The sequence below is a fragment of the Sciurus carolinensis genome, chromosome 8 (genome assembly GCF_902686445.1).
Source record: "Sciurus carolinensis chromosome 8, mSciCar1.2, whole genome shotgun sequence".
NCBI lineage: Eukaryota > Metazoa > Chordata > Mammalia > Rodentia > Sciuridae > Sciurus > Sciurus carolinensis.
The window spans coordinates 61,085,644-61,100,220 of record NC_062220.1 but is presented as its reverse complement, the minus strand read 5'-3'; the positions used below and the strand labels follow the sequence as shown (position 1 = coordinate 61,100,220).

At 34.1% G+C, this 14,577-nt stretch overlaps 1 protein-coding gene across 1 annotated transcript in view; it reads left to right on the top strand.

Moving 5' to 3' along the window:
- The window catches only part of Gnai1 (G protein subunit alpha i1), an 81,033-nt gene that overhangs the window by 50,997 nt on the left and 15,459 nt on the right, over positions 1-14,577 (top strand). The window contains exons 2-4 of the mRNA XM_047561778.1: positions 504-546; positions 641-782; positions 11,789-11,946. Coding sequence (XP_047417734.1) covers positions 504-546; positions 641-782; positions 11,789-11,946 — 343 coding nt within the window. The remainder of the gene's footprint in view (positions 1-503; positions 547-640; positions 783-11,788; positions 11,947-14,577) is intronic.

Genomic DNA, 14,577 nt, shown 5'->3' with positions numbered 1-14,577 from the left:
TTAAATAAATCTTACTGTGTATTTTAAGGTATACTACATGACACTCTGTGTCTCTCAAACATACACAGAGAAAGAGCATCTCAAATGGTTACTATAGGAAAAAATAATATTTCCATCATCTTATCTAATCATACATTTTTCTCCTATGGCAAGAACAACTATAATATACCTTTTTAGCCAAAATTCTAAAAACAGGGATGGGTATTTATAGTGGTGAAGTGCTTGCCAAGCATGCACAAGACCTGGGTTGGTCCCTAGCACCACCAAAAAAAAAGAAAATGAAAAGAAAGATTCCAAATATAATACACTATTATTAACTGTAGTACTCATGTTGTATAGTAGGTCTTTACACTTGCTCATCCTACATATTTGTTGCTTTGTATCTCATTTTGACATACAACAAAATTAGGCAGCAAGAGACCCATAGTGTGTATGTGTGTGCTGGGAGTTGCATATACTTAAGTTTGATATTGAAATCAGAAATTCTTTATTTTGTTTTTTAGGTGCTGGTGAATCGGGGAAAAGTACAATTGTGAAGCAGATGAAGTAAGTAGCTTTAAAACATTAAATTCGTTTTTTTATGTTTTAAGTGTACCCTTCCATCAAAGAAAGTGCTTTTTCTTTGCTTTCATCTCATTAGAATTATCCATGAAGCTGGCTACTCAGAGGAGGAGTGTAAGCAGTACAGAGCAGTGGTCTACAGTAACACCATCCAGTCCATCATTGCTATCATTAGGGCCATGGGGCGGTTGAAGATAGATTTTGGTGACTCGGCTCGGGCGGTAAGTTATTTTGTTTCAGTAAGCCTGATGAGTAAAAAGAATAGCTTGTGTGATAACATCATGTCATATGCTTGTCAACTAATCAGGACTCTTCTACACAAGGAGTCAAAAGAATAGAAGTGAGTCAGGAGCTTTAGAAGTGAGTGAAATGAAAATATACAGGATAGTTTATTCTCCCCTTCATGGTTACACTTACCTAATTCAGTGGGTGATTTGGATAATCCAGTAATCACTGACTGCAATACTTTCTATATAACATGTATTGTGGATACCTCTTTTTTTTGTGTGTTCATTGGTCTTGGTCTTTATTACTGTAACAAAATACCTGGGATAATCAACTTAAAAAGAGAAAATGTTTATTTTATCTCACAGTTTCAGAGATTTTATTCCTTGGTTGTTTGGCCTATTGAGTTGGGGCCTATAACAAGGCAGTACATGATGGTGGTAGCAGGTAGCCACGGAAGCTGCTCACCTCATGGCAGCCAAGAAATTAAAAGAAAGAGAAGAAAAGATTGGTTTTCCATGATCCTCTTTAAGGGCATGCCTCCAGTCACCTAAGCCCTCCCATTAGGCCCTACCTCTCAGTTCTACCATCTCACAGTAGCCCCCTGGGCTGGAGTCCAAGCCTTTAACACACATACCTTGAGGGGGCATTCCAGATACAAACAGCAGTCCCCATAACAATATTTCATAGTTAATAGAGTGTAAACTGCTTACACTAACACTGTTTAAAATCCGTTCTTATAATTTAGAATTCTGAAACGACCTACTTATTTGTGTTCATGCCCAGACTACAAAGAAGTCTAATCTTGAATAATGAAAACAGTGTAAAAGTTTGCTTATCATTGGAATAGGAAAATATTGGCCATTAAGAAACATGTATCCAGTTTTAGCGCCAAAGGTAACCTTCGAAGGCAAGCTCGTTCCACCCTTTATTTTCCGGTACAGGAAAACTAAAACCCAGGAAAGATCACAATAGAAAGAGTGATCAAGGCTCATGCCTGTGCTTCCTTATTCCACCCAGTAACTTGTTTTCAGTTTGATTCCAACAATACTGGTGCTGTCCACAAAACATTTTTTTCCCCTCAGCCCATTTGGTTGTTTGCTAGTGTATACTTTATTAATTCTTTTTTAATAACTGATATAAAACTTGACCAAAAGCCTTTAACTGAAGCCTAGCTTATTTTTTTGTCTAAAGTAGGTGTAATATTAATAGCACTGTGCATTTTTATAGTTCCTTCATCTTTTAATGTTGTATGTGTGCACATGCATGTGTGCACACATGTACATATGCCGTCTCCTTACTAATACCATGAAGATTTTCGGTGTAGAGAAAATCTGTTTTAGGGTTTGTTGTTGTTTTCTTTTAACACACTGGGAAATTCATTCTTAATAAGAAAGGAAAATGAATAAAAGCCATATTAGGAAATACAGGTTGGAGAAATCTAAAATAAACCAGATTTGTTTATGAGTTTCTTTAAAATTTTCTTATAAATTACTGAGTCATATTAATTTACTCAGTTTTTCCTTTCAAACAATTTTTTTTTCTTTTTTTGCGGTGCTGGGGTTCGAACCCAGGGCCTTGGACTTGCAAGGCAAGCACTCTACCAACTGAGCTATCTCCCCAGCCCCTCAAATGAAAACTTAAAAGCTTTAGCATGTTAATTAAAATTTTCACGTAGATTTCAAGATCCTTTTTTAAAAACAAAGTTGACTGCTTCTATTTGAGATTCTATGACATTGTTACTAGATATGTGTACATGGTAAAATCGGTACTATAATGAAATAAATAAACTGACCTGTCATCTCACCTGTGTGTGTTTTGGTGGGGGACAAGGGCAGCCACAGTCTTATTTAACAAATATCCCTCATACAGTTTGATTAGCCTTATGTTGTCATGAAGAGAGAACAAATTTTGATCAGGATGGTGGAAAAGCAGGAACCCTAGTGCTCTCTTGGTAAGAATGTAGATTGGTTCATCCATTACGAAAAACAGTGGAAAGATTCCTAAAGAAATTAAAAATAAAATTACCTTATGATCCAGTAATCACCCTTCTGGGTATACCAAAGGAGGCAAAATAACCACTGGATAATGGTGTCTGCACTCCTGTGTTCATACCGTTGTTTTTTCAACTTGCCAAGATAGGGAAACTACCTGTCAGTGGACAAATAAAATGTGATGTGTGTGCACACATACATACCCATACACACACACACACACACACACACACACACAAATGGAATATTGTTCAGACTTTAAAAAGGAGAGCTCACTATTTTCCACAATATGGATGAACCTGGAGGATGTTATTTAGTGAAATAAAGGCAGACACAGAAAGATAAAATCTGATCTTATTTATATATAGAATCCCAAAACCAAGAAAAATCAGCTATGCAAAGTTAGAGAATAAAACATTGATCACCAGGGACTGGGTGGTGGGGTGGAAGGAAAGGAGGAGATGTAGGTCAAAGGGTACAAAGTAGGAGATGCGTAGGATGAATAAATCTGGAGATTCAATGGACTACAGAGGACTGTAGATCATTTAAAATAATGTACTCATTATTTGTTCATTCAGCACATGTCCAAAAAGCATTTGTTGAATGAACAAATGGTGAATGGATAAATTATAGATTGAGTAGTAGGGAAGTATACTGAATAGTATATCAGTATTCTGGATATATATTTCAAATCTTATTTTAGGAAAAGATTCAAAATAATGTTATGAATTATTGAAAATGATCTTAAATCTTACAAATGTTAATTACACCAAGCTTTTAAATCTTTGTTTAAAAGGAGTACATATAAGGACTCTACCCTTAGACTAGGGAGAAGGAATTAATAGAAATCATACCAATTTCATTTCTAATTAAGGTGTTTGAAACCTTTTGTCAATAATGTATGCAGTATTCTACATTCAGATCTTATATGTGGCTATGAGAAAAAGACTTTGTACCCTGTGTGGTGGGAGCTGATGAAGTGTCAGTGCAGGGGCACTCTCACCACTCAGCTGTATCACCAATCCTTTTTTAAACCTTTTTTTTTTTTTCTCCCAGTCTGGCCTTGAACTTGTAGTCCTCCTGCCTCACCTGAGTAGCTGGTTTACAGGCATGCACCACTCTGCCTGCCTAGGATAAGCAGCTTTGAAAGAGGATTTTTTTCATATTCTTCTCTCAAGGAATGTTATTTTCACACGTGTACCGCCCGCCCGCGTGCGCACACACAGACACACACACACAGACACACACACACATCCCACCTTTTTTTTTGTTTTTAAAGATAATTTAGGCTTAGTTTTAGGAATTAGCAGGAATACTAATCCCTTACTATAAGACTTTCCTTATCTTTTTCTTCTTGAGTTGGTTGTCTCAGATTTTGGAATCTAATGTGACCTGCTTTGGATCTATTTCTTCCTCCTCTCATACCCTTACTTGTATTGGCCTTTGTGGTCCCTATTAACTCTTTTACAAATGCCCATCCTCACGTTGCTTCTGATCGGTTCCTTCCCTGTTGGGTTGGCTTGCCTCTGCACAACTCTGAAGAACCACTAGGCTCTTGAAGTTATGCTCAGGGATGTATAGATGGATTAACGTTGGACTGGAAATGGGAAGGGACATTTGAGTTGAATATTAAAATGTGTGTAAGTTTTCTAGACAAAAATAAGGAAAAAGTATTCAGCAAATAAGACACAATATATTCAAAGTCAGTCTGAATATACTTCTATTTCTGAGGCATAAATTCCTAGAAGTTTGAGCTCTAAGTTGAAGGATAACCAGATATTTAACTTTGGTCAGTGCCGTAAATTTGCTTTCCAACCAAAAGCTTGGTGAGTAATCTTTTATAGGAGACGTTTCTCCCATTAACCTCTCTTAGTATTCTTACTTTGTCCTATTAAATTATTTGTCCTTTTCAAGGACATATATATATATATTGCAAATATTTTTTCCAGTGTTTTTGAAAAACTTCTTTTCTTGTTTGAGAACTGGGGTTAGGGGTTTGGTTTGTTTGTTTTGCTTTGTTTTTTTTTTTTTTTGTTTTGTTTTGTTTTGTTTTGTTTTTCAATCAATTCCAACTTCTGTGTTTTCTGTCTTCATAGATATTCTTCATGTTATAATTATTTTTAATTTATTTTTCTAGAATGCCTAGTTTTATTTTTCATATATATTGTTTTATCCACCCCATAGAAATAGTGTTGTGTGTGTGTGTCAGTAGTTAAGATCTGAATATATCTTGTAATCTAATTGTTTCTTGCCAATACTCATTTTTAAAACAATCATTCCATTTAGGTGAAAATGCTGCCTTTAGCATTTGCTTTGATATGTTTTTGGACACATTTCTTTTTTTTCCCTCCTGATAAATTTTTTTCTTTTCCCAACCAGTCACTAGTTAAATTACTTAACTTCTCTAGGCATGTTTCATTAGAAGAGAAATAATGATAACATCTAATTTGCAGGGTTGTTAGGAATAAGACCAAATGAATAGCAAATGTTTAACACATTCCTTGGTCATAATAGATGCCCAATAAAATGTTTGTTGACTGTCTTATTGTTTACAATTGTTATGCATTCATTATGGTCAGAATCACATTATTTTAATTTCTGTTTCTTCATAGGATTAATTGGCATCTAGTTGATTAAAACCACCCCATCCTGTTGTTATTTTTTTAACCAGGTATCAGACTGTTAAGCATTTCTTTTCCAGGTGAACTTGAGAATTAATTCTCCCCAAACCTCTTGAAACAAAAATTTTAAACCCAGTTGATATTTCGATTGGAATTACATCTTAAGTGTAGAGTGATTTGGTGAGAATTGGCTAAAAAGGTGTGAAATTTTAAGAAACAATGACTAACGTGCTATGGTTTACTGCATATTTGGCAGCTAGTAGATTTGCAAAGCAGATTATACATTAGTTATTTAAAATGAGAGAAAACAGTTTCTCAAGGCAGGCATAGAGCAATCAAATTTTATGCCTGATGTCTTTTTAAAACTTCCTCAAAATGAGGGTGGTCCATTTGTGAATGATAACGTTGACAATTTAGACTGTTATGTTTCTAATAATGTGAAGCTAGGGAAGCTTCATGTAGCAGGTTATTAGCGTGCCTCTGGCGTTAGTTGCTTAGAACACTGTTGCACAAAATGTGATCAGTGGACCAGTGCTTGTCCACAAAGATGTGCATAAAATGAGGACAAATTAAGGGTAAATGTGTATATGGGTTTATGGAAATTGACAGTGATACATCTATAATATAGATTTATATATAAATAATAATATACAAATTTAAAAACATGCAAAATATAAATCTGTATAAATGTATATAGATTTCTTTAATTCTATTTTTTTTCTAGTATTAGTTACAAAATAAATTGGAAACAAAATAAACCAAAATACAAGTCTGGTCCTTCATAGCAACTGGGAAAGCACTTGGATTTCCTTACTCTGTAAGGAATAGAAACTTTGCTTTGAATTCACTTAAATAACTTCCCTTTCTGCCCCAGTTCTCAGTGTGCTTCTGCATAATGATCTCTTTTCTATAATAACTTTGTAATTTATTTTCCTTTACTTAGATGGTTGGTATATATGTTTGCCAGATTGCCTTTGAAAAAGGTTATCAGTTTACCTTCCAAGCAACAGCCTGTGGAGGTACCTTTTGTTAAAACACTCTAGGTAGCCAAAATTTAGGAGTCTTACACTTAAAAAAAAATTGCTCATTTGTTTTTCATAAATCTTCTATAAATTTAATATGAATTTTTAATTTTAATATAATTAAGCAGTTTTCTATATCCTTATTGACTATATTTTTATTTCTGTGTTTGTGGCTTATGTTTTGTATTATTTCCCTATTGGAGTCTTGGTGTTTTGATTACCCTATTTGCTTGTTGGCACATACCTGTGTCCATGATAGAAATTTCTTGGTGCCTTCAGTCTTATGGATACATATGTAATTTTTCCCATTTTTTATTGGTGCATTATAATTGTACATACTGATGGGATTTGTTGTTACATATTCATAGTGCACACAATACTCAATATAACAATACAATTTGGTCAGTATAACCTCTCCTGTTATTTCTTCTGTTATGCTTCAGTTTAGAACATCCTCTGTCAACCAAAGATTGACCAAATATGTGTGATATTTTTAAAGTGTTTTAGGGGAGTGGATTTTAATTTTGGTTTCTTGTTTTGTTCTTTAGTCCCTTTGAAACTTGTTTTGTTGTGTGCATTAAGGTTCAACATTATTTTCCTTCTTTCGATAACTATTTTGTTGAATAATCATATCCTTTCCAATTGATTTATCTTGCTGCCTTAATCATAAAAATGAATACAGATTTGGGAATGTTTTTCTTATTGATCTATATTAATTCCAGACTATTCTACGAATCATAGGCTTTTAATATCCAATAATATCAGCCTTCTTTCTCCAATCTTCTTTTTTAAAATGTCTCTAGTTATTTTTACTTGTTGTTTTTTCTTGATGAATATTTGAGTCATTTATTATAGTTCCTGGTTTATATTTAAAACATATATTGAAGAAACATGATTTTATATTGTTTTGATTCTGAGAAATATCAATGTTTGCAGGTGTCAGAATGATAGTTTCTTGAAAAGTAATGTGTGCGTCTAGCACTTTATAGTTCTACTTCCCTCATTTCACTTATTATATTCTTCTGTATCTGCATTGACAACAGGTGCTATTCAAAGAACACCTGAACGTCAGTATTTCTTGATATTATTATTTTGAAAATACATATACATATATAATATTCATAGGCATAAAAATTATATTTGTGTCATACATTTATCAGTAATTTTCCTTCTTGATATAATGAAGCTTATGCTTCATACTAAATTCACTGCAATTTAGTTAAAATTTTTGCTCTCTGCAATTTAGTTAAAATTAACTTATTTTATTTTTAGGCTTTTTTCCTCTTTTAAACAATCTTACAGAAAAAAAAAAGAATAATGACTGCCTATTTTCTTGCCTCAAGTCTTTTTTACTTAGATTTGTATTTTTAGAGAAATGTGTGTTTGACATGTACATGTTTCTAAAAGCAACCCTTTAACATCTTAAGATGGGCACCATGAGCCATGGAGTGATGAACCCATTGAAGTTCTTAAGATTTCCTTAAAGGTTCAACAGAGAAGTATAACTGTTTAAATTTATAGGAGTAACAATGTATGCTATAGAAATGTGGTAGATTAAATAATGAGAAGTTTTTATCCTGTGTGATTTTCAGTATCAGTGGCTAATGTTCCTAATGAAATAGGGTAAGCCATTGAATCAAGACATCCATCTGTACGTCAACCTTGACATTAGTCTCTTATTCTTGTGGCCCCAAATTGGTAGGTATCGCTATTTTTTAATTATTTAGCCTATACGTTAGAATGTCTTTCTGATATTTTCTATATAAATTCAATCTCATCCATAAGTTTTATCTGCTGTGTCATCTAGATTTTCCTTAAACCCCACAACCTCTGCATTACTTGATGCAGTGTTACATGCCTGAATTCCACCTATCTGGGAAGCTGAGGCAGGAGGATCACACATTTGAGGTCAGCCAGGCAACTCAGTGAGACCCTGTCTCCAAAGTAAAAAAAAAAAAAAAAGTCTGGGAATAGTTCAGTGTCAAATTCCCCTAGATTAAATCTCCAGAACTGAAAGGGGGTGGGGGGGAATTTCCTCCTCCCTTTTTTATTCTTTTACTGCAATTGTTAAAATGTGTTCATGTTATTCAATTGAAAGCTTATAGCTTCTGTCTTAAGAATGCTCCTTTTTCTGCTCTGAGCTCAACAGGAAGGTTACTCCTTCTTGCCTTTTATGATCCTTAATATGTCAGAAGATAGTCATTGTGGTCTCTCAACATGTTCCCTGCCCCGTTCTGGACATACTCTTATGAATTTGATAAAATGGGCAAAAGCTGCACATATAATGCACATTACTAAACAAGTACAGCTTGCTAGGTTTTCCTGATCCTCATTTTGAAAAAGACTGATTATTTTTTCTCTATAAACAATAACATATTGTAGCTTCCTTTGAGTTCCCAAAGCAGAGTTATATGTACCGGAATTTACGTTCTCCAAACCATCTTATTTTCATTTAGTCCTTAGTAATTTAAAAGCATTTTACCTTGGCTATATCCGAGGATTTTTTTCCCCCGCTTGCTACTCTCAAATACTTGCTTGGCAAATAACATTTCTTTTTCTTTCCTTTTTTAAATTTTATTTTAGGGGGAGTGCTGTGAATTGAACTAGGGCCTTGTACAAGTGTTCCCTGCCACTAAACCACACCCCTCGTTGGTGCTCTTTTTTTTTTTTTTTTTTAAATAAACACCACAAAAACGTTCCTGTAAACTGCTTTATAAGCCTGTATCCCTCCTAATCAAACTTCAGCCTTGTCTTCAGTAATCTCTGCCCTTTTTCTACCATGTGCCACACTGTTTTGTTACCCTCATATTTGTGTTTTTAAATGCTCTTAATTAATTTTAACATAAGCCTACAAAGACCTCATTCCATGCCGAGATCAGATCATTCTGCAGTTTTGAAATTGTCCTATTATAGACAAATAGTTACTGAGCAATTGTTGACTTACTGATTTAAATGATCATTTGGGTGACTTATTAGCTGTGGAACTTTAAGCAGATTGCCTAACATCTTTGTACAAAAGATTATTTGGAATAATTTCTACAGTGCCTCAGCTCAAATTCAGCATCTGAACATTGAGCTACTAACATGGAGGTGAATATTCTAGTTTTATTTTGAGTAGAAGATATTTTACATATTAAATGCTGTGTATGTTTGAGGTTTATAATTTGACATTACGGGATACATATGGATAGTAAAATCATTACTGAAGCAAGTTAACATATCCTTCTACTCACATAGTTGCATTTTTGTGTGACAAGGGCAGCTAAAATATACTTGACGAAAATCTCTGGTTACAATACCTTTTTGTTTATTTATAGTTCTCATGTTGTAATTAGATCTCTGGACTTGATCATCCTACATGTCTGTTCCTTTGACCTTTGAACTGCATCGCTTCATTTCCTTTTCCACTTCCCACGTCCCTGGTAACTGCTGTTTAATTCTCTCTGTATATTTGACATTCATTCATTTATTCCTTCATTTGGATGTGAGGACGTTATGCTAAGTGAAATGAGCCAGACACAGAAAGAAAAATATTGCATGATCCCACTTGTATGTTGAATCTAAAAAAAGGAAGAGACATTTTTGAATGCCACAGAAAGTGCAGTTTATAAATAGAGCTTCCAAAGTTTCTTCTGCTTTTTCTTTAGGCTTCTTCCTAGAAAGTTTGAAGCGAGAAAGATCTCATGACCTATACTGGAGGGCATTGGTCTTTTCCTTTCAAAAATTTATTGAAATTGAATTAAGATACAATAAACCAAAACTTACTTAAAAGCATGCTTAAGTGAAAAGTACTTTTCCAAAATGAAGAAATTATTCATATAATTTACTAAATAAAAGTGGTCAAATGTAGACATTTCTTACATATAGGTAAATATTTAGAAAATTTAATAGTCATTTAATGAAATTGGGTTTATGGTTTTCAGGATGACTTGAAACCATGATACATGGGGTTTATTAAGGATATCACGCACATGTTGCTTGCTTGCGCGTATTTCTCTTGTGATTTACTAAAAAGGGAAACATATGCTTGAATAATATGTTCTCATGCTGAGAGACTTAATTATTTTTCATGATGAGTTCTAGCTGAAAAGAAAATATTTCACAAATTGGCAACAGGATGAATTTACATTGTCAGCTAGTACACTCTGTGAGCTGTGTCACCAAATGCGTCTTCTCTTCTGCACACCATATTGTCATGTGTTCCACCTCTTTAAAAGCTACCATGTATTTATCCTTCCATATCTGTGGGGGATTGATTTCAGGACCATCATTGGATACTAATATCCAAAGATTCTGAAGTCTTACATACAGTAGCATAATATTTGCTTATAATCTATGCCTATCTTCCCATATACTTTAAATCATTTCTAGAATACCTATAATACCTAAATACAATGTGTTATATAAATAGTTGTTATACTGTACTGTTTAGGGAATAAGGAAAAAGTTTGTACAGATGCAATTAGTTTTTCAAATATCTTCAATCTGAAATTTGTTAAATCTGTGGATGCAAAAGCCATGGAAAAACTGAAGGCCATCTATATTTGGAGGGATGTCCCTTGATAGTAATAAGGTATTATCCACCCACTTAACATGTCTCAGGCTAAAGAGAACCTCTATGAAGGTAGCAGCTTCCCCCGTCCCCTGCCCTCTTTGGATTAGCTGTGGTATTACCTGGAGGTTAGAATGATTTTATCAAATATGGTAACTCCTACCCATATTGAATATTTCTGTTCCAAAGAGGTGCTTATTTATTCTCCATGCCTGAGTTGGCAGACACCTGCTCCCAACTGCTTCCTCCTTGTTTTTGATGTGTATACTTTAAAGTCTCCTGTGAATCTACAGACCATTCTTGCTTACTCCACATTGATTTTTCCTTTCTCTTAACATATTTTGCATCTATAAAGATATTGAAAAGCTCACACTTAAATGGATTCTATCTGAATGTAATCTTTAATGGTGTTATATGTTTCTAAGATTGAAAATGAAAATAGTTTGAGCAAGAAGGAGCAAAACATAGGCTCTTCCTTTGTTTTCTCAAAAACAATCATCTTTAGTACACAGCAAACTGTAGATAGTTAATTAAGGTCCCCTTCATGCACTTTAACTTCAGAAATTCTTCCAGCTTCCTGGTGCCTTGGTGAATAATGCTAATGCCATAAAACACAAGCTCGTGATTTATGATTATGCTCTTTTGGTTAAGCCAATTTTTTAAGGGTGCTTTAGAGAGAGAAAAGCTATGACACTTCTATAAAAACATAAGGAAATTCAGTATTGCTTTTTTATCTCTTATTTCTCCCTTTGTACTTTTTATCTCTAATTTCTCCCTTTTTACTCTCTAAAAAATTGGTTGTTGAATGTTCAGGATGACGCCCGCCAACTCTTTGTGCTTGCTGGAGCTGCAGAAGAAGGCTTTATGACTGCAGAACTTGCTGGAGTTATAAAGAGATTATGGAAAGATAGTGGTGTACAAGCCTGTTTCAACAGATCCCGAGAGTACCAGCTTAATGATTCTGCAGCATAGTAAGTAATCATAACTTCTGAACTAAACTATCATGAATAATTACTTGTGAGTCAAATATACCTCCAAGTCAATTTTATTGCAGAATTGGCTGACATATTCTTGTACAACTCAGGATATTCAGGATGACAGTATTTCAAAACTTTCTCGTTTTTCTGTGTTTGTAGAAAAGAATGCTTTTATTTCCTGTGTGTTCAGTGGTACCTTTAGAGACTCTTGCTTATGTAAACTTTAATTGAAATATGCAGAATGGGAATGTTTCTAGTGTATTTTCAAGAAATAATTGGAACTTTGAAAAATTCACTGTGAATTTGAGTAAATGTCTAACTTACTTGAAGGTAGCCAAATGAGAGGGTATGATGTGGGTTCTTTTTGTTACTTTAATGATGCCTGAGACAGGCACCTGAAGTAGGAATCTTTTGAAGTAATGGCTGGTGTAACCAAGATATATTCTCACTGCGTAAAATATCACTACACTTGAAAGTTGTCAACTGTAGACGTGAGACATGAGCTTCCTGTTTACAGATACTTAAATACAGGTTCTTTAGAAGAAAAGACTGCCCTAATTGTCCAGGTGGTGAACCCTGAAAGTTTGCAAAGCAAGTTGTGAGAAAACCCAGTCAACTTTCTATTTTGTGATATAACACACAAAAAATATGTTATAAAACAAGAAAACCTCAAGTAATTGTTTCCATAATTTGGGACACATACTCAGAAATGTCAGATATTACATGTATAGCATTAATTGGTCTCTGAAATGTGTACTATGTACTTTTTTAAGTTCCTGATAGTGTTCCGTTTTACTTAAAGGTAGTGTTGACTGTTATAGACCAAGGTAAGGTTAGATAGATGAGGACATGCGTTGGAGCTCTTTGTAAATGGCATGTACTTGACCATAGTGAGCAACAAACAAATGGGCTGTGGACCCAAGTATCTTATCATGCGTTGTTGGACAGCGGAGCATGCTCCATGTATTGTGTGATTTAATGTGAATGAATAACGTGCATCACATCACCCACAGTAGTCTTATGTAACTCTGTGTTTCTTAATTTATACTTTTAACTTCCATACTATGTGAACATGTTGTTACCTATGTAGTTTATTGAATATGAGCCCACCTATCTGACTGGTGTTATAACTTCTACAAGAAATTCTCTTTGCTGCACTGAGACAGTTCTTGCTTCACTGTACTTGTAATATGATGTACTTTCCTTTCAGAATTACATATATTTTGAGTTTATTTGATTTATTTTTATGTTGTGACTAGTTGATCATTTACTATTTCTGCCACTACACTGTGAATTCAGTAATGCTTGTTTTTGCCTAACATATCACCATAGCCTGACAGGTAGTTGTCACTCAGACTGATCTTGTTTAATAATAAATGAATTAATAAGCCAGACTTCACACAGGCTAGAAGACAAATCAGAAAAATTACTTAAAGGAAAAACACAATTCTTAAACCTTATTATTTGCTTTCCCACTATCAACACCTGCTTAAAAATTTAAATGGCAGTCACAATTAGAGATAGACGATTGCTCTTGGCTAAGCTTAGCAAGAGGAGCTGCTTCAATAATTAAGAAGTACTCCTTGGGCACATAGATTGAGGGCCTCTTCATCCTCTTTGACCAACATCACTGTCCCACTGCACACTGCTTGGACATGTATTGGGAAAGATGTGTTGCTTTGGCTATTATTTCATTTTTGCTTTTTCTAACTTAATGTACAATAATGCAGTCAGTCTTCAAGAATAATGGAAGTCAGAGAAATCTTTTCCTCCATGGTGCTAGAGTGCATCTTGAGTTCTTAGTTCTGGACTGGAAGTGGTAGTATCCTGCCACATTGCTCATTAGACTAAGTATCAATTTGCAGTTTAAACTTGTGATCATTTAAAACAATGGGAGTTTTTTTTACAATGCCTATTTTTCTTTTCTGTTAGAACTATAGCAGTTTTAATAAAATATGTATCTGAGTAATCAAAGCATGTTTTAAATAAGAATAATTATTTTAAAAGGGTCATTAGTAAAATCGTGGCATGGTTCATTTGGTTGATTGGATAAATCAGATTTTCATACAATAAATTGTAACAATGTACATAACATTATGTAATATATAACTTACATTATGGAATTAAAGGCATAAATACTGGGATATTATCACCAATGTGATAATAAGATTCTCTTTAATTCAGAAATACAGTACTGACTGGTGTCATCACTTCTACAAGAAATGATTAGCATTTCTAATCCAAATTTCCAAAATCAGAAAAATTCTGAAATCTTTAGCATGTGTGGTTCTATAAATTTTGCTTTGTATGGGTAACCCAGGCATCATCTCCTCTGTATCCTTGTATCCATACCACGTACATATACTTGACCATTCATAACATTTTTGTTACTAATTCAGTGTTTGGGTAATTTCTCAACTCTATCCAAAATGAATCAACTATTTAGGATGTAGCTCAATGGGCAGAGCACTTCCCCAACATCCACAAAGTCCTGTGTTCAATCCCTAGCACTGCAAAATAACAAATGCCTTTTGTTTTCAAGACCCTGTTCTGAATGACTAAGCAACCTGTTCAGAGTTTAATACCAATTTGAAGTTTCATTAGTTGGTACTTCTCTGTGCCTAA